At 42.6% G+C, this 25,453-nt stretch overlaps 1 protein-coding gene across 1 annotated transcript in view; it reads right to left on the bottom strand.

The window, feature by feature from the left end:
* UNK (unk zinc finger) overlaps positions 1-25,453 on the bottom strand; it is a 55,059-nt gene that overhangs the window by 23,328 nt on the left and 6,278 nt on the right. The window contains exons 2-6 of the mRNA XM_065415709.1: positions 6,002-6,211; positions 3,479-3,655; positions 2,895-3,025; positions 2,630-2,765; positions 809-926 (exon numbers count right to left, since the gene is read on the bottom strand). Of these exons, the coding sequence (XP_065271781.1) occupies positions 809-926; positions 2,630-2,765; positions 2,895-3,025; positions 3,479-3,655; positions 6,002-6,211 (772 nt within the window). The remainder of the gene's footprint in view (positions 1-808; positions 927-2,629; positions 2,766-2,894; positions 3,026-3,478; positions 3,656-6,001; positions 6,212-25,453) is intronic.

Genomic DNA, 25,453 nt, shown 5'->3' on the forward strand with positions numbered 1-25,453 from the left:
CAAACAAAGATGTCAGAGTATCCACTTCAATGCTTTGCTTTAAAGAAAGAAAAGCCACTGGAGTTCTGGTAACGTCAATAATTGTCCCATCACAGCTAAGGTCACCTAAGGGTTAGCAGTTGCCATCAGTCCCCAATGACTTCAGTTGGAGCTCTGGGTGTGGAACAATAGTAAATTATAGTGTTAGGGGAATAACTGATAAATGACAGGCTAGAAAACTGATCCCGTTTAGTAAGAAAATGATCAATAACTGACAATGGTTGTCAGAAATGGGTCCTTCCTTCCTCTGATGGGGAAAATGACATTGCTAGTGTAGGCCAGACAAAACCACTTTCAACACCATAATGTGAAGTGTGACTGCGACATGCTTTCTGTAATTCTTCTGGAAAAGCTTTGGGCCAGTCTGCACTAGCAGTTAAGCCATTTTCAGAACTGGTTCATGGGGACCTGTTATTGACAACTGTCAATTACAAATCACTTTCATAGTAGATAAACCTTATTAGTTCACCTGTGTACCCATTCAACACATCTACAATACACACATACACACTACACGCTTACCCTCTCTTTCTCCCTCACACATACTCTTTTCCTCTCCTTCTTTACCTTCCCCCCAAGGGACCCTTGTCAAGTAGCTGTGGTCCAAGCTCACCTCAAATGTGCTGTTTCTGCACTCAAGGACCATGTTGCAAGCAGATCATCATTCCCTGCCTGTTTGCTGGGCCCTTGCTGCCTATCAACACCTGTAATCCTGGAATTCTCCCTCTCAAATAGCAAGATGTCAAATGGGAAGGTCGGGTTACCATACCTCTGGGTGAAACTGCTGCTCTGTGCGAGTGTGGCAGTACTGGCATGTGTCCCCATTCTCACACTTACTGGGGTCTCCCCACTCGTCTCCATGTTTCACACTGGGGCATGGTGAAGATCTGTATAAAGAAGGGGTAGTGGAATGCATCAAACACAAACATGTATTGGCCACTCTCAGCCCTACCTCCTGGCACCCCAACATCCCAAACTGGAAGCCAGGCTCTACTGCTCCCCTCTATTGTACACACTCTGCTCTCCCAGCTTCTTCTCCTGCACTCACTTCTTGGTGCCTATGCAGCTTCCTCCCTGCTACCTCTGCAGCTTCTATCACTTGTAAAGACTGCCCAATTAAAGAGATTTTTTTTCACCATCTGAGACTAAATGCTGACTTGAACCAAAATAGTTTAACTGTATTAGTAGGTGATATGATAGTGTCAAAGATACTGGATCTGTTTTCTGTTTCAGAACTGGGTCTTCATATAATGTTAATAAGTTAATTGACTAATCCCAAAACACATAGCCCTGTAGGCTGGTCAGTTTCCAGGGTTACATTGTGGCCCTGTAGAAGACTGGCTGTGTGGGGTCACCAGTGAAAATGCAGGCCTGTTCCCTTTCTTTCTGCTGGGAACCTTTTCTGTTTCCCCGGTCTGCACTCTTGATGTGCCCCACTCCCCCTGTTCTATATGGTCTTATCCAATCCCTCAATAAACTGCAGGGGAGGCACATAGCAGCAGCAGCAGCAGGGACTGAGCAGACAGCCGCATCAGTTGTTGGGGGAGGATGGCTGGCAGCACAGAAGTAGGAGAGATACTGATGCTCTCTGTGCACTGGTAGGGGGCCCTCAACTCTTCCAATACTTGTTAATAAGGCACAAAGCTGGGACCAAAAGATGGGAGGGGCCTCCTGTTGGAGCTAGGAGGAAGAGTCCCTGGATGTCACCCGAGGACTCTCATGGTGTGTATGCTTGTCCTGGAGGTGATGGGTTAATGCTCCTTTGATTTTACGGGGTTTTAGAACTGATTGAAAAAATTTTGTGATCAAAATGTTGGGAGGAAAATGAGACTATTCATGATTTGCCCACCATGTTTTTCAGCCAGTTTTGATGTTTTTAAGAGGGACTGAAGAAAAGCCCCCCTGAGGCCGTAATAAAAGTTCTTTTGTGCTCTTGGAAATCAGAGCCACTAAGCTGGACAAACTGTGTTCACGAAGACACCTTAATGGTGACGAGTCAGGAGACGGGAAAATGATGCAAACACCTCTAAACTAAGTTGCAGGACCCTTTAACAGTCAAATGAGGAGTGCAAAGCAGGCAGCACCGGTGATCTCCCCAAACCCCTTTCAATCTCAATCATCAGACATATGAGAGGGCCTGATAACTCTGAAACGTTTACCTGCTCTCAGTTAAGCCCATAAAAACATGACCTACACGCAGCGTGTGGTTTTGTTTACAAATGGAACTAAATTCCCCTTTTAGTTTTTTTTCACCCTGCATCATTTTTTAAATGAGTTTTTTGTTTAACTCATTATGGTTGTTATGGAGAAGCCACATGCAGGTTCTGTCCACAATGAGTAGACCAGAGCTGTAACATGATTTGGTAACACAGTTATTTGTTTATTATAGGCATTTATTATTGACCCTAGTTATAAGGCAAATTCCCAGGCCTGGGACTAGCATGTAGTCCCAGTCCTTCAGCACAGCAGAACTGTCAGAACAGGCCTTAAGGAAGGGTTAACAATATTATATGAAGCAAATCCAAGGTCCTTGGCTGGGGACCACCCTGAACTCCTAAGCTGGAAAATGAAAGACCCAGGATGAGGGTACCTGTATTTGTGTTTTCTTGGGCTCCTTCTTCTATCTTTGCTGTTGTGGTAGTAGGGACAGGCATAACCTTGGCGACAGAGACGGGGGGGTTTCTTGCATTGCTCTGTCTTGTAGTTTCCCAACACGTACGTTGTGTCTGTGAAGGAAGGTCCCACTGGTTACTTGGAGATGACAGGTGTTTTGCTTACTATGCAAAAGCCCTTGATGGGAGCGGGCACTCCAAGCACACTGGATTGCCCCCCATGCAAGACCCTAAGGGACTCACCTTGCCACCTTGGCTCCTCACTGAGTATTTTCTCTATCATAGCATGGCTAGCAGCGACTGCAGATTGACCCTCTATGCCACCCTCTGATGTGGTCTGACCATTCTGCAAAGCCTCCATAGCCTGAAGCTCCCTTCGGGAATAGAGTTAAATGAACAATAGGCAGACAGAGCAGATGAAGAGACAGATACGTGTGTCTAACAATTTTGTCAGACAGCAATTGCTACAGCACTTCGAAGTAGTTGTATGTTCGTGATGTCCACTGGCTTTTGCCATAACATACATAGAAACAAGTGATCAAACACCGGCAGTTCATTCCCTGGGAATTTCAGCCTCAGAAGTTTGAACCCCCTGCAGGGTTCTCAGGCAGGGTGCCACTAGCCTCGTGCTTCCCCCTTTTTGGGGGAACCCCTTTGAAGAGGTTTTTGTGTTTTGCCTTGCTAGGGAGGGAAATATTGCTATCACTCTGATACTTAGCAGTATTTTGTTACATTTGTGTATATTCTTTGATCAGCTGACCTTCCGTTCAGGTCCAGTGATCACCCCTCCATGCACAGCCCCAATGTGAAACTCCATCCTCTGCTACCTGATGTCGTAAACAGGAGAACGTAGGTCATGAGGCCCATGAGCAAAGGCGCAGTGGAGGCCGTTCTTTGTGCAATTTCCTTTGGAGTCAGTCTCATGGATGCAGATTCCAGTTTTGTAGTAGCGCAGATGATATCTCCTCTCTGTGTCACCAGTAGTTCTATGCAAGAATGGACACCTGAGGCATAGGGGAAGAGAGCCAAATTCTGGTCACGCTCTTGTTGCCAGGGTGGACTCACCGGTATGAAAGGACATGCTGATGATGAAGACTGCTGTTGTTGTCAATTTTACCCTGCCCCTCTCTTTTATCATGCCTCACAGCATTCTTTAAATCCTAAATCTGCCACTGCATATTAGATAACAGCTTCTCTCACAGACAAACAACTGGATCCTTAAGCCTTCAGAGGCTCATTATTCTATAGACCAGTGTTTCCCAAACTTTAATAACCTGTGAACCCCTTTCACTAAAATGTTAAGTCTCGCGAACCCCCTCCTAAAAATGAATATTTCCAGGGATTTTCTCCTTTACCTGAGTATAAATTATAAAAGCAGTGATCTTGGAAATATAAAATTTGTTTTATGACATGTTTATTACACACTATTTATTATTATTATTTATCATTACAGTATTTTTATTACATTATGAAAACGGCAAGATCTCACTTTCGTAGCTTGCATCACTTTGAATAAGCCTGTTATAAGACAAGGCTCCTATGTTTCATCAAGGAGTATCAGATGTAGAAGAATGAAGGTATTTAAGAAGCCAACTCAAAGAGTTCCTCCTACACAAGCGCTGAGGTCTTGAGCAGTCCAGGCAAACAACGCACGTTACAACAAAACTTAAACTTGTTCTTCATAATAATTTTAAAAACAATACTAGCTGCCTATTTAATTTTAAAAACAGCAAAAAATATCCACCCCCCTTTCCATTTCTTATAAGGACTTTTGAAGTTTAAATCTCCTCAGTGTGATAGATATGCTTGCTTTGATCTGCTTAGCTCTTGGAAGTCCAGGGGCTCCGGGCTGCTGGCCCCGGGCTGCCCGGGGTCCCTAGGGACAGCTCTTTCTGCCATTAGGGAATTTTTCCCCGAGAACCCCCTGTAACATTTCGCGAACCCCCAGGGGTTCACAAACCCCAGTTTGGGAACCACTGCTATAGACCAATGAGTGTCAGGGATCCGGAAAAGAGCAAGAACACTCTCACGGCTTTACTGGTGTATTAGCAATGAATGAGGGACATCACACAGCACACACATTTCCTTTGCAGCTCTCCTTTCATTTAGGTTCCTAGCCGTCACCGTTTCCTGCCAATGTACTGCTACAGGCCCCATGGGCTGAGCCAGTCCATCTATAGCTAGACAGACCCCTCACAGGAGAGCATGGGTCAAGGGAGGAAATACAGAACACTATCATTTTAGCTGACACTTTATTTTTTTCTTTCTACTACATCTTAGTCATACCCTGAGTGGGGAAAAAATCCACAAACCTGTCACTAAGAAATGTAAAAGAACCAGAAAAATAAGTGAAATTGATGTACTTGTGGGACCTATCCAAAGATACGGACCAACCAACAGCAGTAAGATGGTTTCATTCACTACTAACCTGGGCCAAATATGAACAGTGATCTGGAGGTCAAAGGCTCCAATCCTATTACCTGCCCATCCAGCACCCCACTAATGAGAGAGAATCTGAATAGAAACTGACACCACAGGTCTGGTGGATTGTTTCACTCTCTTCCACCTACCTTATCCTTTATTCAGTTAGCAGAATTTCCAGATATGTCTAACCTTTTTTGTTTATATTGCCACCATGAAACGTAACTGAAATTGCATCAGTCTATATTTTGACCACCGTCAGGATATGCTATTATTCCTCTACACTTTATCTTGTCTCTGACTCTATATTCTCTATGTTCACTCCTGCATGGCTGATGCCTGCCTTAGCACACCGCAGCAAAAATCTTCTAAAGTATCTCTCTATTCCAGTAGAACCTACCAAACAATTGATGAGGAAAAACATGGCATTCTACAGTGTTTCACCACCTTGTGTACCTCTCATGGCTCTACTGACATATTAATGGTCACTAGGCATCAGTAAAGGGTAATTAAATTATATAATTTTAAAAGTTGAGGCTGGATGGTTCAGGGCACAGGTAAGAGGACACAGAGCTTTTCACCAGTTCAATTCCAGCTCAAGCTGATAGTGACGTGAGCTAGTTTGATGTTTGCATGGTGGCCATTCTCAGTCCAGTTCTCCTCAAAACTCTGCTGAAGATGCAAGGATTGAACAGGTAATGGAGACTGAACTTCTCTCTCAGTCCTAGAAGTAGTACCTCTGCTTTAGGGTTGAAATACAGAGGTTGCTCCTGCAGCTTTTACATCTGTTCTTATGTTACTCTGTATGATCTTAAATTTAAAAAGATTTGCTGAAGCATCTTGTCTCTATAAACACTGGTTGGAATCAACACCTGGACTGATCCCAAGAGCTGACTGGCAGAAAGCAGGAATGAGCAGACTTTACTTACTCATCTCCTTCTGGGCAGATTCCTGTGGTCTCATCATATTTGGTACAGTAAATGTCAGGGCTGTAGTTAAAGGTGCCATCCCGACGGCGGATAGATCTGCGACGACGCTGGTTGACAAAGTGCCAATGGAAGCAAGTATAGGGCCGGTGCTGAGTGCATTTGTGCTGCACAAAAAGGGGGCACTGCTCAGTGCGGAATTCCTTCAGGTAACTGTAGGCAGAAATCAAGGAGAAGGAGATTAGAACAAGGAGACTGGTCAGAGCCCAAGTCAACTCACTCTGCAGAGCCCATGCCAAACTACACAGCATCCATTACAGGGATGCATGCTGTGTTTCCCACACCCTCCCCCATTTTAATTCTCAGTAACAGATTGGAAGCTGCTGGTTTTCTGTAGCAGGGAGACATTAGTTTCCAGGCCGCTCAACTCAAACTTGGAATTCAAACATCAGCGCTAAAAGCAGCCGCAATCAACAAAGAATTTCCTATCATATTTTTAAGTACCATTTAAAAGAGGGCTGTCTGAATGCTTAGTGAGCTAGTTAAATATTTAGTAAGCAAGCAGTATTTTTAGATACAGATCTATCTAATTCCATCCCTAACTCTGAAAGGTGTGAGTGGGAAGAGATTTTTCTTCCCTTAAAGAGATACAGTCAGGTTAAAAATCACATTAAATAAAAACACCGTAAAGACAGGTTTAATGCCTCAGATTATTACAGCTGGAAGAATTTTTAAAAACAGATATATTTTTCTCCATTTGTCCTGACTGGTTACTTTTTGCTTTTCCTAAAGCTTGGACAGTGAAAATAAAACTAGTCAGTTTCACTATCTGGGTCTTTTGCATTAAGGACTCAATCCTGGTAGCTGCTGAGCACTAGGGTTGCCAATCCTCCAGGATTGTTCTGCAGTCTCCAGGAATTAAAGATTAATCTTTAACTAAAGATTATGTCATGTGATGAAACCTCCAGGAATACGTCCAACCAAAATTGGTAACTCTACCGAGCAGCCTCACTTTGAAGTCTAATGGAGTTGAAGGCACTCAGCATCACACGACTGCTCCGCATTTAGCAGGATCAAACCCTTGCTAAGAAAATGTTGCAGTATTTGGACTGTAAAAAACCCAGATGATATTTAAATTATTTTTTTGAAAACAGCATAAACATTATTTTTTACAGGAGTTTTAAGGACTATTTTGTTGGATTTTTCTTCCTTTTAAGACCTACATATTTTTAAGGCCAAAACAACCTAACAGTGTCCCTTTAAAATCTCAAAGGGGTAGCCATGTTAGTCTGGATCTGTAAACTGGATCTGGAACTGAGCCTCTGTTGGTGACATAGCAACAACTGAATCTCAAAAACAGGCAGCAGAGGATTAAAAAATGATTTACTTTGACACAGTGATCTGACTGGGATCTGGATACAGGTTATTTCAAAATACCACATTAGTCGAAACTCAGTAGTTGTGCTAAATTTATTAGGAACATAAGAATTGCCCTATTGGGTCAGGCTCAAGGGACGTCTGTCCCAATATCCTGTCTCTGACAGTGGCCAGCACCACATGCTTCACAGGAAAGTGTCTACATTAGGTCTCATTCAGGTATCTAACAATTATTGATTGTGAGGTTTATTCACATATACACTATAAGGCAGGAAAATAAAAAAGTATTGAACTTTGTCAAGGGCTCACTCCCCTCTTACATTATTATTGTCTTTTTAATGTTGATTTTAAATAAACAGAAATGCACCCCATGCTTGAAGATGAAGAAAATAATCTCAGGCTGTGTCTGTACAAGGAGAAGCGTGTGTTTTTAAAATCATTAAAATATGGTGGCTAACACATTTCAAAAATAGCCTTTTCCACATCAAGGACGAGGCCTCAGAAATGCATAACATATTCCAAGCCTTTTCATTTTCAGAGGCCAGAATCTTGCTGGCAAGGAGTTTTCTACAGGATAATTTTGCAACTGAGAAAGGTGAAAGGCTTTCCCAACCATTCACTTCCAAATCTTTTGGCCCTATACACATTTAAGACCTGATTTTCAGAGGTGCTGAGCACCCACATATTCCATTGCCTTCTATTAGAGTGGGTGCTCAATACTTCTGAAAATTGGGCTCTAGGGCTTTCTATCATGTCCAAACCCATTTTTATACACCCTTGCAAGCTAGTGTGGCTGTAACACCGAACAGAGTTATAAGTATAGACCCCATATAGTTATAAAGCAAGTCAAAAGCATTTTCAGAAACTGTGCTATGGACTACGGTTGTTTTGTTTTTAAAAAGGTCTGCTCCTCTGAGAAGAGATCCATGCCTCAACCAGGTTCGTGACAACTGTGTTGAAAAACAATTGCCTAGAAAGGCTGCGCCATGCTTGAAAGGTTTTCTAACACAGCTATTCCTAGCACAATTTCACGCCATCGTAGGAACAAGCACTCTTTGTAAAGGGCTGACCCTTATCAAACATGTAAGTTTTAGCTTATCAAGCCCAGTTGCTGTACCATGCTAATGAGCCTTAGGGAAAAATGACTATCCACTGATGCCTGCTCATCTGGGTTGGGAAAACCAATTATGCTAGTTATGAGAATTTGAGAAGTAACATGATCACTTAAATGCCAATACCTAGAATGCTTTTCCCAGTAATACATAGCAGCACATAGCCCTTTTCATCCACAGATCTCCAAGTGCTTCACAATGGTGAAATAATATTATCCTCAATTTAAAGATTAGGAAACTGCAGCAGAGAGGCTAGGTAATACGTCCAATATCAGACTACAAGCCTGTGACAGTCAGCAATAGGGTTGCCAACTTTCTAATAGCAGAAAATCGAACACCCTTGCCCTGCCCCCGAGGCCCTGCCCCCGCTCACTCCACCCCCCCACCCCCCCGTCACTTGCTCTCCCCCACCCTCACTCGCTCATTTTCACCGGGTTGGGGCAGAGGGTTGGGGTACAGTAGGGGGTGAGGGCTCCGGCTGGGGGTGTGGGCTCTGGGGTGGGGCCAAGGATGAGGGGTTTGGGGTGCAGGAGAGGGCTCTGGGCTGGGGCCAAGGGGATTGGAGTGCAGGAGGGGGCTCAGGACTGGGGCAGGGGGTATGGGCTCAGGAGGGAGTTTGGGTGTGGGAGGGAGCTCAGGGCTGGGGCAGGGGGTTGGGGTGCAGGATCCAGGAGGGACCTCAGGGGACAGGCTCCAGGCAACTCCTGGGAAGCGGCATCACGTCCCTCTGGCTCCTAGGCAGAAGGGCCACCACGGGGGTGCCGCGCACTGCCCCTGTCCTCAGGCGCCGCCCCTGCAGCTCCCACTGGCCGTGGTTCCTGGCCAATGGGAGCTGCAGAGCCAGCGCTTGGGACAAGGGCAGCGTGCTGAGCCCCTGTGGCCGTCCCTATACCTAGGAGCTGGAGGGACATGCTGGCCACTTCCGGGAGCCCGCGGAGTCAGGTAAGGAGCCTGCCAGCCCTGCGGCAACTGGACTTTTAACGGCCCGGTCAGCAGTGCTGACCGGAGTCACCAGGGTCCCTTTTTGATTGGGTGTTCCTGAGGTGACCTTTCTGAAAAGTGCTGAACCCTCTCAACTTCCACTGAAATTAATGAGAGTTGAGGGAGCTGAGCACCTCGCAGTACTGGGCCACAGGACCCCTGCCTTCTAGATGTAAGCTTGCTTGTGTATGAGCACGGATATTATTTTAAAATAAAGAATGGAACAGATGGAGAGGAGAGGAATTTAAACAGCTTTAGCTTAGCAGGGAAGTTTATAAATGCATATGCTGACTAGGGAGTTCAGTCTCTGGAGTGTAGGTTGTTTCTGAACCACAGTTCAAAATTAATTGCATTTTATGATTGGCTAAGTTCCCTGGAGATGCATGTATTATAATGTAAATGAGAGATAATTACATAAGTAAATGGTTCACAAGAAAAGTGTTTAACACCTAACTGACTTCATCGGAAACTCATTATTTAATGCTGTCTATTAAATAAATGATCTCTCACTTTCAAAGCAAGCCTTGAAAACATGTACCATTGAGCTCCATACCACGTGCATCAAATGTGTATAAACACTTCCGCAATACAGCTCAACAGAGCTAAATAAGGGCTGTCAGAATAACTCAGAAATTCCAAGATTTTCAATCACTGGTTTTGGTGCAAATTCAAAGGCTATTTTTTTTTTTCAGACCAGTGGAACATTAAAAATCACTTTCTCCACAATGAAAGGTAAATTCTTCCTACAGCCATGCACTGTCTTGATCCAGGAAGCAAGATCTGGTTCCACTGGGAAAATATGAAAAACAGGCCATTCAACCAGCCCAGATGGAAAGATCCACTTTGTTTTGGGGTGCTTGGAAAGACATTCTGAATTGCAGGTATTCTAGCGTGTTCTTGGGCTGCAGAAGAGATGCACATGACCACACTAGCCATGATGGAATAGCTCACAAAGCAGTCACTAGAGCACTCTTTGTCTCTGTTGAGATTCTTTGCAGAGAGAATACAGTGTCAAAACGAGCCCTCATGTTATCAGAATCGTCTCTAGACAATTTCTCGGCAGAGGTGAGATAAGGAATCTCTGGAATGACCCCTAAATTTAAGAACAGTTGGTCAAACTAATGGTTATTTAGTACAGGGTCAACCAAATGATGCTCCCAGGCAGGAAGAGGAAATATAGTAATGATACTTCGCATTTCTCATCTCCGATCCAATGATCTCAAGAAACTTTACAAAACCCCTTTGTTGTAGGGAAGCATTATTAGCCCCATTTTACATATAAACTATCCCTATATTTATGAAACAAACAAACAAACAAATAAGACGTGTCTATCCACTTTGCTTGCATTATCTGTGGTGTCCTTTTCTGACACCTTTTGTATTGTAAGCTCTTCAGGAAACAGACTGTGTTATTCTCTGTGTTTGGAAAGCATGCAGTATGCTTTTTGGGGTTTACACAATCAAAATAAATAAAACGGTAACAATGCTAACTGAGGCAAAAGGACTGCTGAGTGGGGTGTTACTGTTTACCATTCCTACCAAACACATAAAGCCACTCTTCATTTTAAACAAGCAGAAGAACAAGTAAAAGAACAATATAGATCAAGACACAGGGTCAAATTGAACCTGTTGCTGAACCAGTTGAAAGCAATATTTCAGGCTAATATAATTAGGGATGGTCTAGATAATACTATGTCCTGCCACGAGTGCAGGGGACTGGAGTAGATGATCTCTCGAGGTCCCTTCCAGTCCTATGATTCTATGAATTTGGCCAGACAGTGTAAATTAAGCCAGATTATGTTTAAAACGAACTTGGAAACCATGTTCTAGCTTAGTTTTCTGTGTAGGCTAGAACATGCTTTCTAAACTCAGTTTAAATACTTTTTTCGTTCAGTTTCCAGAGGCAAATCAAATCATGTTTATGTCATGTCAGCTAATGTAACGCTGACGACCCGTCGGGGGATGGGATCGAACCTGGGGCCTCTGGAGCTTAGTGCATGAGCCTCTACCATATGAGCTAAAAACCAACTGGCTGTTACCTAACGTTGTATAGCAGACTTATTTTCTCTCTCTCGCTAAGAGGTCTCTGTGCCACTAGATGGGTCACAACACCACACCCAGGAGAGTTGTGGGTTACACTAGCACTAGCCAGTTTTGTCTACAAGATCAATCACATCAGGGGATGTAGTTACTGCACATTTCATTATAAAATAAACAAAAAGCAAGATTTTTTAGTCACCCAGAATTTAAGGTGATAAAGTATTTGCATAGAAAGAAAATGTAACCATATTTAAATGTATTTTTGAATTGTGCTAAACCTGCTTCGAGGCACAATTCAGACATAATTCAGTACTACCCACATTGCCAGGCTGATGTGTTTTAACCGTGTCAGGGGCTACTGGTCCCTTAACACAAATTGTTTTGTAGAACTTTAAGAACAGTTGAGCAATCATGGTTCATGGTCTAATACAGAGGAGGGGTTAGATACTTCCCCAGGTTTAGAGAGTCCTGTGGCACCTTTAAGACTAACAGATGTATTGGAGCATAAGCTTTCGTGGGTGAATACCCACTTCATCAGACGCAGGAAATTCACCCACGAAAGCTTATGCTCCAATACATCTGTTAGTCTTAAAGGTGCCACAGGACTCTCTGTTGCTTTTTACAGATCCAGACTAACACGGCTACCCCTCTGATACTTCCCCAGCTTTGCAGTCCAATCTCACAGACTGTTTGGATTAATAGATTTAGTAGAAGCACTCAGATCTATCACTTTACTCCAGGCCTGTCTCCTTCTGTCCCAACTAAAATCTCAGCCCCTCTCTCTCTCTCTGGCATCCCCTAGTGGATGTCTAGTCATTAGCTCAAACTCAACATGACTAAAACAGAGCTCTTAATCTTTCCCTCAAACTCTTTCCCCTGCCTCTTTTCTTCTATCACTCTGGCCAACACCACCATCCTGCCCATCACTCAGGCCTTTAACCGCGTCTCATCTGCTGCTTGAGTTCCTTACATCTAGGATAGGCCTAAATCTTGCCAGCTCAAAGAAATAGCCTTTCCTATACATCCACGTGAGCTAAAACCCTCATCTAGGCTCAAATCATAACATGTCTCGATTACTACACCATCTTTTCCTCTGGCTTGACAAATACAATCTAGCCCTGCTCATATCCATTCAGAATGCTACTAACATAACATTACACCTTCAATCCCAGTCAACAATATGGCCTGAAAGGACTGAATCAATCGGGCAGCAGCATATCTGTTTACCCTGTACCTGCACAACTCAAAAAGATATACACTTTCTGCATTTACAAAAATGAATGCTAACCTTAACCTTAAAAATTGCAGGCTTCATGGCTTTTCCCAACACATGCAAGTTTTTCCTCTCCACTTAGACAATATATTTTTGAGAGAATTTTGACATGTGTATTTCAAGGACATAATTAAGTTTATGGGACTACACATGTAAGGAAATTTATGCATGTGCTTAAGTATTTGCAGGACTGGGCCAAACGCATTTGAGTGGGCAGAGCGTGGAAGGAGGGAACCCAGAAGAATCTTGAGTTGTGGAGACAGGAAAAGGCCCTTAAAAGGCTAGAATTCCACATCTGAAACATCAGGCCAAAGCAGTCTTAATCTGGACACCAACAAATTCAGGCATCAAAGATTAATGGACATTTTTGAAAATTTAGGCCTTAGCCTTTGTTTCTCAGTTTCCCCATCTGTGAATGGAGTTACTTTCCTAGCTCATAAGATTGTTGTGAGGCTTGATGTTTGTAAAGCATGCTGAGTTCCTCAGATGAAAGCCACTATAGAAATGTGAAGTATTCTCAGGGTGGACAAACAGACCCTACTGATAGGCCAAAGCTACATGGTGACATTATGAAATAGGGCTGATGGTGGAGGCAATTCAGGTACCTAGATCATCCAACAGCAAAGGGATCTTCCAGGGGAGGGGATAACAAGACTTACATCCACTCAAAGCCTTTGCTTTTAGAAAGGTGGCCATCACTGATCCTCCATTGCCCTTCGAAGGAAGTTTAAATAGAAATTTAACATCAGTGTCAGAAAAATGATAATGTTCCAGACCCCCAAGTGGTTTGGTGGGTGGCATTATGGTAAAGGCAATCCAACAGGAATGGGTTGAATCTTTTATTTTATTGTACTTTACTAGATCTTACTTCCCTTTGGTATGGTCCCCCGGTCACTAGAAAGCCACATGTGCTGAATTTCTGAATATTTACAAGATTTAAGGGTTTCTTATCGTTTTTTTGTTTTTATATCCCCAATGTTTTCTGCACAATATAAGCTTTCATTTGAAACAAAATTACATTTCTAGTCTTTCTGGTTGTAATGTTGGCTTCAAAATGTAACCAGAAAGTGTTATTGTGTCAGAGAAGGGTGAGATGTTCCCCCATTCCTCTCAACATAGCATTAAGTCTAAAGCCCAATTATGACCAATTTAAATATCAATGTTAACTATTTTGTTACTGATGTTCTTATCAGAAACATCCAGTGGGGCTGGGTACTCCATTCATTTGAAAGTACTTTCCACAGGAAGAAGGCAAAAAGACAAACTGACTTTGGCTATGTCTACACTTAGGGTACGTCTACACTTACCGGAGGGTCCGGCGGCAGGCAATCGATGTTCTGGGATCGATTTATCACGTCTGGTTTAGACGCGATAAATCAATCCCGGATCGATCCCGGAAGTGCTCGCCGTCGACGCCGGTACTCCAGCTCGGCGAGAGGAGTACTCGGCATCGACGGGGGAGCCTGCCTGCCGCGTCTGGACCCGCAGTAAGTCCGGACTAAGGTACTTCGAATTCAGCTACGTTATTAACGTAGCTGAATTTGCGTACCTTAGTCCGAAGTGGGGGCTTAGTGGGGACCAGGCCTTAAACTGCTACTGCAGCTGTACCACTGTAGCGCTTCAGTGTAGACACACATTACAGCAATGGGAGGGGTTCTCCCGTCGCTGTAGTTAATCCACCTCCCGAAAGACGGTAGCTAGGCTGATGGAAGAATTCTTTCATTGACCAAGAGCTGTCTACACCAGGGGATAGGTTGGCTTAACTACATTGCTCAGGGGTGTGGATTTAACACTCCTCTGAGTGACAAAGCTGGGTTGACCTACCTTTTTAGCTTAAACCTGGCCTTTGTTTTGTTTAGCACAAACCTGGCCTTTGCTTCCTCCTAAGGAGGGACTTTCACCTGCCACTGCAGGGTAACCTTGTGTCCCAGTTTACAGGAAAAGACTTGATGATGTTTACGGTGCCCTGATTGATTATACTGAAACCTGGGCTTTGTCCCACTTTCATTATAATCTGCTGACTGGCCAAGCTCTTTCTGCCCTTTGGCTGTGTGCCTCTGCACTATACAATACTCCTCTCCCTACCTTACAGTATTACAGGATCCAGCTGTCTTAGTGCCATGCACTGCCTGCCAAATGCTACAGTATATCATGTATGCACTGGGTGTAACAAATGAGGCATGCCAAAGCCTGGTGGAGTGATCTCAAAGCAGGGAAGTGGGCTGGTAGCGCATCAAGGCAGGTGATCCCTAAATTCCTCATTAAAGGCCTGATCCAAAGCCCTTTGACATCAACAGAAAGACTCCCACTAACTTCAGTGGGCTTTGGAGCAGGCCCTGAAGAAGGGAGGGTGTGCCAAATGTCTCTGTGTTGGGACAAGGGAATCAGGAAGACTGACGTGAGAAGAGTTGGAGGAATCTGGAAGTCAAAGGAGACAAGCAAACAACCTTTCCAAACTCTTCTCCTTCCCACACCATAAAAAACACAAGCCCTACCTTCCTTTCATGCACCCCCAACCCTCACCTTCCAAATCCTTTCAGTAAGCCCCCCACCCCCAAAAGTTCTCCTCTAGTCTAAGTCCTCCTGTACGCCTCCTAATCAAAATTCTTTCAGCACCTGCAGAGACACTAGGGAACAGAACACTAAAGAACAGAGGCTGGGTCTTCTGCAAGATTGTGATACCAGAGAGAAAGCCTGGCCATTAGATAATTATTTGACTAATCCTTGCTAAGACACTGTCTACAAAAATTAGGGCAAGAATGAGATCTACAGTGTTGTCAGTTACAGAGCGCCTCAGCTACACAGGGTTTTTTTGCACCAGTGTGGTTATAATGGGGAAAACCTCTAGTGTAGACTAGCATGAGAAGTGCAGCATAAAAAGTGACTTGCACTGATGCAATTTACCTTAGTTTGAAACCAAGTGTTTTTATAGTGCAAACTGGTATTAAAATAGAGGCTACAGGGCCAACAGAGCTGAAAGCCAAATGACAATAAGTTTTTGGCAAAAATCTTGCTAGCTTTCATCATGATTTGAAGGAAAGTCCTGTGCAGATTTTGCCAGTATTCTCCCTCAATTTCTACTGCTCCTAGACACAGCATCACTGTTTTCTTTCTCATATTCCTCTGTGGCCTCACTGCAACAGGCATGTTAGTTCTTAATTGGTGCAAAAGTGTTGGCAGGGAGACATTACACACAACAATCTTGCTGAAACAGTTACAGTCTTGCAAGAAAATCTATTTTTGGACTCCCCCAAATCTGAATATAGTGGTACTTTCCCATACAACCAACCAGAGTTAGCCAGCCAGACCTTTCCATTTTGCACCAGACCAGGAACTTCCTTTGAATTCTCCCTCTTCCACACATCTGCCTTACACAAAATACAGATGTCTCCTTTCTCACTGAAGTATATAAGCATTATCCAATTTTCTTCCCCATAGGGGAAGATAGGGGCAGTTTTGAAACCCTTGAAAAGATTATACAGCATTTAAACTAAAAGAAAATGAAATGGATCATGTTATGAAAACAAGAGGCAAACTGCGAATGCAGGATGGGAGGGGGAAGAAGTATGAGAAAAGAGTCTATTGAGCTTGCATCTGTCAAGATGACAGCCTTCACATGCCTCAGTATCTTCTTTATCACCTAAATAAATTGAACCACCAACTGAAAAGAGGTCACACTGCAAACAGTGCTATGTGATTTCAGAGCTGTTATATTTCCCCTCCTCCATCAGCTCTTGACAATACTGCCAGTCTAAGGGCAAACAAAGAAGGGTGAAAGTTGAGGGGATTTATTAGAGGCTTGTGGATTTTTTGTAAAGTGTTCACATATTTCCATACACTTACTTGCCAATTGCCACAGTATATTGAGAATATGCTGTATGTCTTAACGATTTAAAAAATGACCTTCATAAATCTTTTTTTTTTAATGTAGCATATTGTATGTCAGTGCAGAGAATGCTTAACAGTCTCCCCACCAAATCCAACCATAGTTCATCGCTGGAGGCATGGGGTAGGAAAGTTTGAGAACCACTGGTCTATACTGAAAAAGAAAAAAAACCCAAAACCCTAAAAAAATGTGCCAAAACCGTTACAGGAAGACAGCCACATGCCAACAAAAGCCATTGGCAAGGACAAAACACTGTTAGACTCATAGACTCATAGACTCATAGACTTTAAGGTCAGAAGGGACCAATATGGTCATCTAGTCTGACCTCCCGCATGATGCAGGCCACAAAAGCTGACCCACCCACAACAGAATATTCCAGCCTGTGAGCCCTGCCCTATGCTGCGGAGGAAGGCGAAAAACCTCCAGGGCCTCTGCCAATCTACCCTGGAGGAAAATTCCTTCCCGACCCCAAATATGGCGATCAGCAGTACCCCGAGCATACAGGCAAGATTCTACAGCCGGACCCTCATTTTACCCGCGATGGCACGTTAATGCCTAATTGACTAAAATCACGTTATCCCTTCAAACCATTCCCTCCATAAACTTATCAAGCCTAATCTTGAAGTCAGAAAGGTCTTTCGCCTCCACCGTTTCCCTCGGAAGGCTGTTCCAAAATTTCACCCCTCTGACTGTTAGAAACCTTCTTCTAATTTCAAGCCTAAACTTCCCCACGGCCAGTTTATATCCATTCGTTCTCGTGTCCACATTACTACTGAGCTGAAATAATTCCTCTCCCTCCTTGGTATTAATCCCTTTGATATATTTAAAGATAGCAATCATATCCCCCCTCAGCCTTCTTTTGGTTAGGCTAAACAAACCGAGCTCCTCGAGTCTCCTTTCATAGGAAAGGTTTTCCATTCCTCGGATCATCCTAGTGGCCCTTCTCTGTACCCGTTCCAGTTTGAGTTCATCCTTTTTAAACATAGGAGACCAGAACTGCACACAGTACTCCAAATGAGGTCTCACCAGCGCCTTGTATAACGGAAGCAGCTCCTCCCTGTCCCTACTAGAAATACCTCGCCTGACGCATCCCAAAATCGCATTAGCTTTTTTCACAGCCACGTCACATTGCCGACTCATAGTCATCCTACGATCAACCAGGACTCCGAGGTCCTTCTCCTCCTCCGTCACTTCCAACCTATGCGTCCCTAACTTATAACTAAAATTCTTATTAGTCATCCCTAAATGCATCACCTTACACTTCTCACTATTAAATCTCATCCTATTATTTTTACTCCAATTTACAAGGTCATCCAAGTCTCCCTGCAGAATATCCCTATCCTTCTCCGAATTGGCAATACCTCCCAACTTTGTGTCATCCGCAAACTTTATCAGCCCACTCCTACATTCGGTTCCGAGGTCAGTAACGAATAGATTGAATAAAATCGGACCCAAAACCGAACCTTGAGGAACCCCACTGGTGACCTCCGTCCAACCCGACAGTTCACCTTTCAGTACTACCCGTTGCAGTCTCCCCTTTAACCAGTTTTTTATCCATCTCTGGAATTTAATATCGATCCCCATCTTTTCCAATTTAACCAATAATTCCTCGTGCGGGACAGTATCAAACGCTTTACTAAAATCGAGGTAAATTAGATCCACCGCATTTCCTTTATCTAGAAGGTCTGTTACTTTCTCAAAGAAGGAGATCAAGTTGGTTTGGCACGATCTGCCTTTCGTAAACCCATGTTAGCTTCCATTGTTACTAGCCAAGTTCTGACCATATTTTGTGGGGGCACAAATCATGTTCACAGCTAAGCATCCTACCAAGCTTTATATTAATGGGCAAAAAAGATGTGGTTTTCAATCATGCTATGCTAACTCAATTGAAAACCACACTTATTTTTCCCATAAACACAGGCCTGGCTGGCTAAACTTGGGTTAAAGTTGCACTGAAGTCAGGACCTATAGGGTACCAACGGAAAAAGATTCGTGTTCACAGTGTACACCTGCTATAGGCCTGGCCTTCATACAAAGTTGCACTGGTTTAACTGCACAATTTTAAACCAACTTAGTTAAAATTGGTGCAACTTTGTGTGTGGGCATTCTAAAATTTATTTAAATCTAACATATTGATTAAGCTTGAAAGTTACATGGCCAAGCATCAATATAATAATTTTTATACAGATCTAAGAGTGTTTTCGCAAGGGTTTGCCCTGTTTTAACTATACCAGTTTAACTAAACCAGTGCATGTCTGTGCATAGATTAGCCCATAGCTGCAATGTTATATTTCGGAACAGAAGTGTCTTTAAAAGCAGTTGTGCACAAGCCAAAACCCCACATGTAGTCTGCCTTTAGGTTTCTTTGGGTTTAACTTATTTTGCCCAATCTAGACATGTCTGAATACATATTAATTAACATGATTCTAAGTACAACTTGGCACCTAATTTAGGCAGGGCACATGTTTTTAAATGAGTTAGTTGGTTGTGGCCAATCCTAGCTAACATGTTTTTAAACATGACTTGACCTATCTACAACAAAAGCAAAGTTATGCTTAAAATAACATTAGTTACCATGTTTTCAAATACGACTTATTTTCCCAATCTAGAGGAACTTGTTGTTTGCTTGCTGGTTGGCCCTCACTTTAGACTGCAGAACATTTAGTTGAAAAAGCTTTCCAAATGTCACCTGATGCTTTGGGTCCCTTTTGAGCCTATGAACTGGACAGTAAGGCCTGGTTTACACTAGAAAATTAGGTCAGCTTAGTTATGTCAGTTGGGATCTGAAAAATCCATGCTCCTGCCCAGTACAGTTAAACCAACCTAAGTCCAGTACCAGGTGGATGGAAAAATTCTTACATTGACCTAGCTACTGCCTCTTGGAGAAGTGGATTACCTACGCTGACGGGAGAACGCCTCCCATCAGTGTAGGTAGTGGATACATTTTAAGTGTTGACAAGCCCTCGCTACAGCAACAGGAAGGGTTCTCTGGTCTGCAAAGGTAATCTACCTTGCTGAGGGGGGTAGTTAGGCTGATGGAAGAATTCTTCTGTCAACCTAGCACTGTCTATATGGGGACTTAAATTGGCTTAACTACATCTCTCAGAGGTGTAAGAGACGTAGCTATGCCAATGTAAATTTTCAGTGTAGACCAGCTCTTGGTGAAAACCAGGCCAATACTGAAGACATCGCCTCTAGTTGAGGTCTGAATGGCACCTGTTCATTTCAATGATGGGTAAACTCTGAAACTTAATCATGAACATTTTATCTATCTAGAGCAGGGGTCGGCAACGTTTGGCACGCGGCTCACGAGGGTAAGCACCCTGGCGGGCCGGGCCAGTTTATTTACCTGCTGACGCGGCAGGTTCAGCCGATCGCGGCCCCCACTGGCCGCGGTTCACCGTCCCGGGCCAATGGGGGCGGCGGGAAGCCGCGGCCAGCACATCCCTCGCCCGCGCCGCTTCTCGCCACCCCCATTGGCCCGGGACGGCGAACCACAGCGAGTGGGGGCTGCGATCGGCCGAACCTGCCGCGTCAGCAGGTAAATAAACTGGCCCGGCCCGCCAGGGTGCTTACCCTGGCGAGCCACGTGCCAAACGTTGCCGACCCCTGATCTAGAGTTTATCCCTTGCTTATCATCATGATATCTGAACACCAGTTTATATGTCAACATCATTAACTATTTTACTACTGATTATTTAGCAGAAATATCCAGCTAACATGCTTCTCTAGTGTGGTTATTAAAGGTATGTTTACACTGGACTATTTTTTACCTCGAGTTAATTGGATGCAGACTACAGATGTTTGTTCTTTCCCTAAATATTTGTAGGAGGGGAGGGATAGCTCAGCGGTTTGAGCATTGGCCTGCTAAACCCAGGATTGTGAGTTCAATCCTTGAGGGGACCACTTAGGGATCTGGGGCAAAATTGGTCCTGCTAGTGAAGGCAGGGGGCTGGACTCGATGACCTTTCAGGGTCCCTTTCAGCTCTATGAGATAAGTATATCTCCATATTTTATTATTATCAAACATGTGGGGAGTGTCTACGGGCCTTTATAAACATATTACCGGTTAACTTCAGGTACTTAGTCAATTTGCTCAAGGCAAAAAGGTCTAGTAAAGACCAGATGAAAAAGACCATATAGGTCTGTGTTGTGCAAATCATGATCTCTGGTTCCAATATATCTTTCTACACAGCAATTCTCCCACTGTTGGTCTAGCACCAACATAGCTGGCATAGGCTAGGCACAAGTGTGTTAATCACTATGTTACTTCTTCTGCTTTCCAGAAGTTCCAAAGCTTAGCATCCTATATGTGGGAATTTACAGAGAACACCTCAAATAAATATTGTTTTCAGATACTTATAACTGAGTTGTGGCAAAGCACAGACTGGTATTCAGCTACAAACTATTTTACAGGCATTTACAGTAAGTAGACCAACCTTTCTCACTCTCTAATTTATCAACAAATTCTTAAGAAATACAAGACCAATAGTCATCCCTATGATGAACAGACAAAGAATCTTCAAGATTATTTTGGCCAGTGATTCAGAGACTCTCTCCCAGACAAGATAGATAGATAGATAGATAGACTTGTAAATTGTTTGCAGACCTATACTCAACTGAACCAGAAAAGGAGGACAAAAACTCCACAAGAAATGATTGATTTACAATGCTCCAATTCTCTCTAACCCAAGTTTTGTGAATGAAATATATTAATTTGTTTCTTTGCCTGCTGAATGTCAATTTTGTAGTAGCTTCTTTGAATGGGTATACAGTTGTGAACAGATCTTTTCTATTGTGAATTTCAATCAAAACACTGTGATTACCTATCAGATATGAACCTGCATTTTGTAACACAAAGGTAAAGCCAGACATCAATAAGCTGGTTTTAGAGAAGCAGTGCCAGTCTTTCAATTGATATTCCTTTCCCTGCAACCCACAAATCATACTTTGTGTTTTTATAAAGCACAGTGGACACTTTCAGCACTCGATAACAAAAGTGTGCCTTTATTTCAGATTAAAATTGTATATAAATGTATATGCAAATTAGGTGTGGCCCTCATGATCACTGAAAGTTGCCAGGGTGGTATCTTATGCTGCAAAGATTGTGTACCACTGCTCTAGAGTGTTCACCCATGGTTTATTTCACTGTTGTGATGGTAATCCAAGTGTTCTTACCGATATCTCACAGTCCTTTGAATGTTGCAAGAAAAGCCAGCTCTCTTAGTGTATGGATATGGATTGATGGACAGCCTTCTTTAGTATGTAATATAACTGGATCAAAAAGAAAAAGACCCAACCAGTAAAATAATCTTGACTTCATAATTAATTCAGATTCTTTTGTAATTAATCATCAGGTACTATCTTGGGAATCTATTCTCCCCTCTGTATGTGTGTAATACCTATTGACCTTAATTGGAGTTATGGGCACAAAAGGACTGAAAAATAAACCCATTAATTATAATCTTAATAAACCAGTGAGCTGTACAAAATGTTGTTAGTAGTTTTGCTCATCACGATACCAAGGGCTGGCCCTAGATTTTTGCAGGGATCTACGAAGCTCCTTCCTGACACTTGTGTAGGTTCCCATCCTCCAGGTACTGGTAAAAAGCGCATTCTATTCAATGTTTTTTGGTGGTCTGTGACTTTTTTCAAAAAGGTTAAAACTAGGCCACTTTGCTGTTGCTCAGCAAACCAATACTTTTACCTGCACCATTGTGGTCCAGATTTTAAGATTTCTTCTTTTTAAAAAACAAATTAAGACTACAGCTCTTATTGTTGCAAAAATTAGAAATGTGAACCAAGTACAAATTTGTTAGTCTCTGAGGTGCCACAAGTATTCCTGTTCTTTTATCTAAGTACAAGTGAGGCAGTGATGTCTGCAGAAGACAGCTTGAAACCACAGCTCTAAGAAAAGTGTAAATTGCTCCTTTTCATTTCAAGGGGATGTTAACTCTGACTGTGATACTTTAAATGTCAACAGTGTTAACTATTTTAGGACTGTTCAAAGTACACAAAGAAAGTTTGGGAAAGTACCAGACTGTAGCAACCTCCCCACCCCTCCTGATACCTGAAAACAAAAACAAGTTCCTAAGAAGGGAACAGGGCAAGGCAGTTAGGAAATTCCATATCTTCCATAGCCTGCTAGCACAGGATAGGAATCAGACATTAATTCAGATTGGGACTAGAGGATGGACTTCTAGTTGATGGGATCTGTGCATGTGAAGCAGGAGCAGGACTGCACAGAGCATTTTGTGAATACATGCACCTGAAGTACTACAGATTGGGGTGCCAATGGTTTCAATGTGACTTGGATGACAATATGTCCTTTTCTATACAACTGTGCATTAGAAAATTAATTTAAAGAAATTATTTGAACATTATTACTCCAATTGGCAAGAACTCCTTTAAAAATCTGCCCTGTGGCTTTCTATAACTTTGCATATATATTCCAGCTAGTTTCTTTGAAAATTGTAATTTATGAAGCTACTATTACATGCCCACATAAAATTGCTTTTGGGAAGCTATTCTTGAAAAGATTTTGTATTGCCTAGGATTAAAAACTGGTCAGGTTAAGTCATAGTTCTATAAAGAGAAACATTCTGACTGAGAAGTTAGTTGATGCCATACTTAGAACGAAGAGCAGATTGAAGATTTATCAAGTTTTCTAAAATGCTGGGGGGGAAACGTTTGCTGGAGAGATACACACACAATTCAGAATGAGCAAAACTTTATAATAAAAGTTGGCCTTCACTCTACAAGGGGTATATAAGAAGAGTAAATACTAGAGCCGGTCAGAAAAACTTTGATAGAACCATTTTCATCTCAATACACAGTTCTGTTGAAACTGAAAAGCTTCTTGAAATCAAGCCTATTTTGCTGGAATTTAATTTTGGAAGAAAACCGAAAACAAAAGTCCTGGCAATGTCAAAACATCCTGTTTTGACATTTTTAAAATTAAACTTTTTTTTTTTGGAGTTTCAAAACAACTTTTTGTTTCTAATTTTTACTTTTGCATTATGTAATAGAAAAGTTAAAAAAAAAAAGGAAATAGAACTGAAACACAATATTTTAATTTTGTCAAAACAAAATGTTTTGATCAACCCAAAACAATTATTATTTCCCCCAGAACGTTCCTTCGTGGAGAATTAAAAACATTTCAGTTTTCATTCCTATTCGGGATGAAGCCAAATGTAAAAATCTTGAAATCCTTCCTGAAATGGAACTTCCGTCATCTGCACAGCACTCGTTCAGATCCTACACAACAGTCACCATGATGTGAACTCTCTGACAATTTTCAGATGTTGACATGACTTCCAAAAGGACAAAATTGATCAGTCAATCTTCTGAAAACTATAGTCTTCCAAACAAAGGCCCCAATCACATATTGTGATTAAAGACAATGGAGCTGTGTACAAGTACAACATAAATCAATGGAGCTCACCAAGACACAGAAGTTCCCCTGCATCAGGGGTTCCCAAACTTGGTTCGCGGCTTGTTCAGGGTAAGCCCCTGGCAGGCCGCGAGACGCTTTGTTTACCTGACCGTCCGCAGGTACAGCCACTCGCAGCTTCCAGTGGCCGTGGTTCACCGTTCCTGGCCAAAGCGGTGGTACCGCTTCCCGCAGCTCCCATTGGCCGGGAACGGCGAACCGCAGACACTGGGAGCTGCAAGCGGCCGTACCTGCAGACGCTCAGGTAAACAAAGCATCTCGCGGCCAGCCAGGGGCTTACCCTGATCAAGCCGCGAACCAAGTTTGGGAACCCCTGCCCTGCATGGAGCCCTACTGACTTCAATCCCAATGCAGGATCAAGAAGGCCTAAAACATTAAACATCCTCCCACCCCAAAAACAAACAAACCCAAACCATCTAATTATATTTAAAGTCTGTGAGTATATGGTCAAGAGACTACTGGTTTCCAGCTTGTCTCTGTAACCATTTTCTATAGTAAACATACATTGTGAATGCTGCATTTCTTGCAACTGCTCCAGTACTTCACATTTTCACCTCTCTGTTACTGTTCACATGTCCTAATAACAATACATGATGGAATTGCTTTCAAGGAGGTTCAGTCAGCCAATAAACCAGCCTGTACTTGCCCAATAATGTAAACAGACATTTACAGACAACACAATACAGCAGAGTGTGGTGGTTCCTTGTTTTAAATTTTATAACGATAGGCATTTTGGTTTCTTCCAGGTATCTCAAGAGTTATTAGTGAGCTGCAAGCTGTCTTTAAAATGTACCTGTCTCTTTTTAAATATGGCCAAATTCTGCTGTGACACAAGCATAAATCCAGGGTAAATGTATTGATTTAAAGGGAGTAACCAGTGTAACAGAGCTGAATTAGGCCAATAATTTATTATTTTTAGAGATCTGTTTGTTTTAAGAGTATAAAAGGTAACTTTTGAAAAAAATAAAATTAAACAATTTTAAACAAACTGCTTGTAAGTAAAAAACATTTCTGGTCATCCTGAAAGGATGACTTAAAAAATCTAGACCCATTTATAGGATAACACTAAAGGGTGTGAAGTCTACTGTAGCTAATAACTTCACTGAAAGTATAAATCTAACGCACTGCTGATTTTTAATCATATTTCCAGAAACAGACAGTTTATGCATATAAAGTCTGAACTATTTATACAGCATGTTCACCTTGTCATCTCTGCCCAATGATAAGAGTCGTGGTTTTAAATCTTAAGGGCTCAGGCACCGCAAACACTTCAGACTTTTTTTCAAAAACTTATTTCAATGGTATGCTTGTAAAAAAATGAAAATGTGATTAT

The sequence above is a fragment of the Emys orbicularis genome, chromosome 13 (assembly GCF_028017835.1).
Source record: "Emys orbicularis isolate rEmyOrb1 chromosome 13, rEmyOrb1.hap1, whole genome shotgun sequence".
NCBI lineage: Eukaryota > Metazoa > Chordata > Testudines > Emydidae > Emys > Emys orbicularis.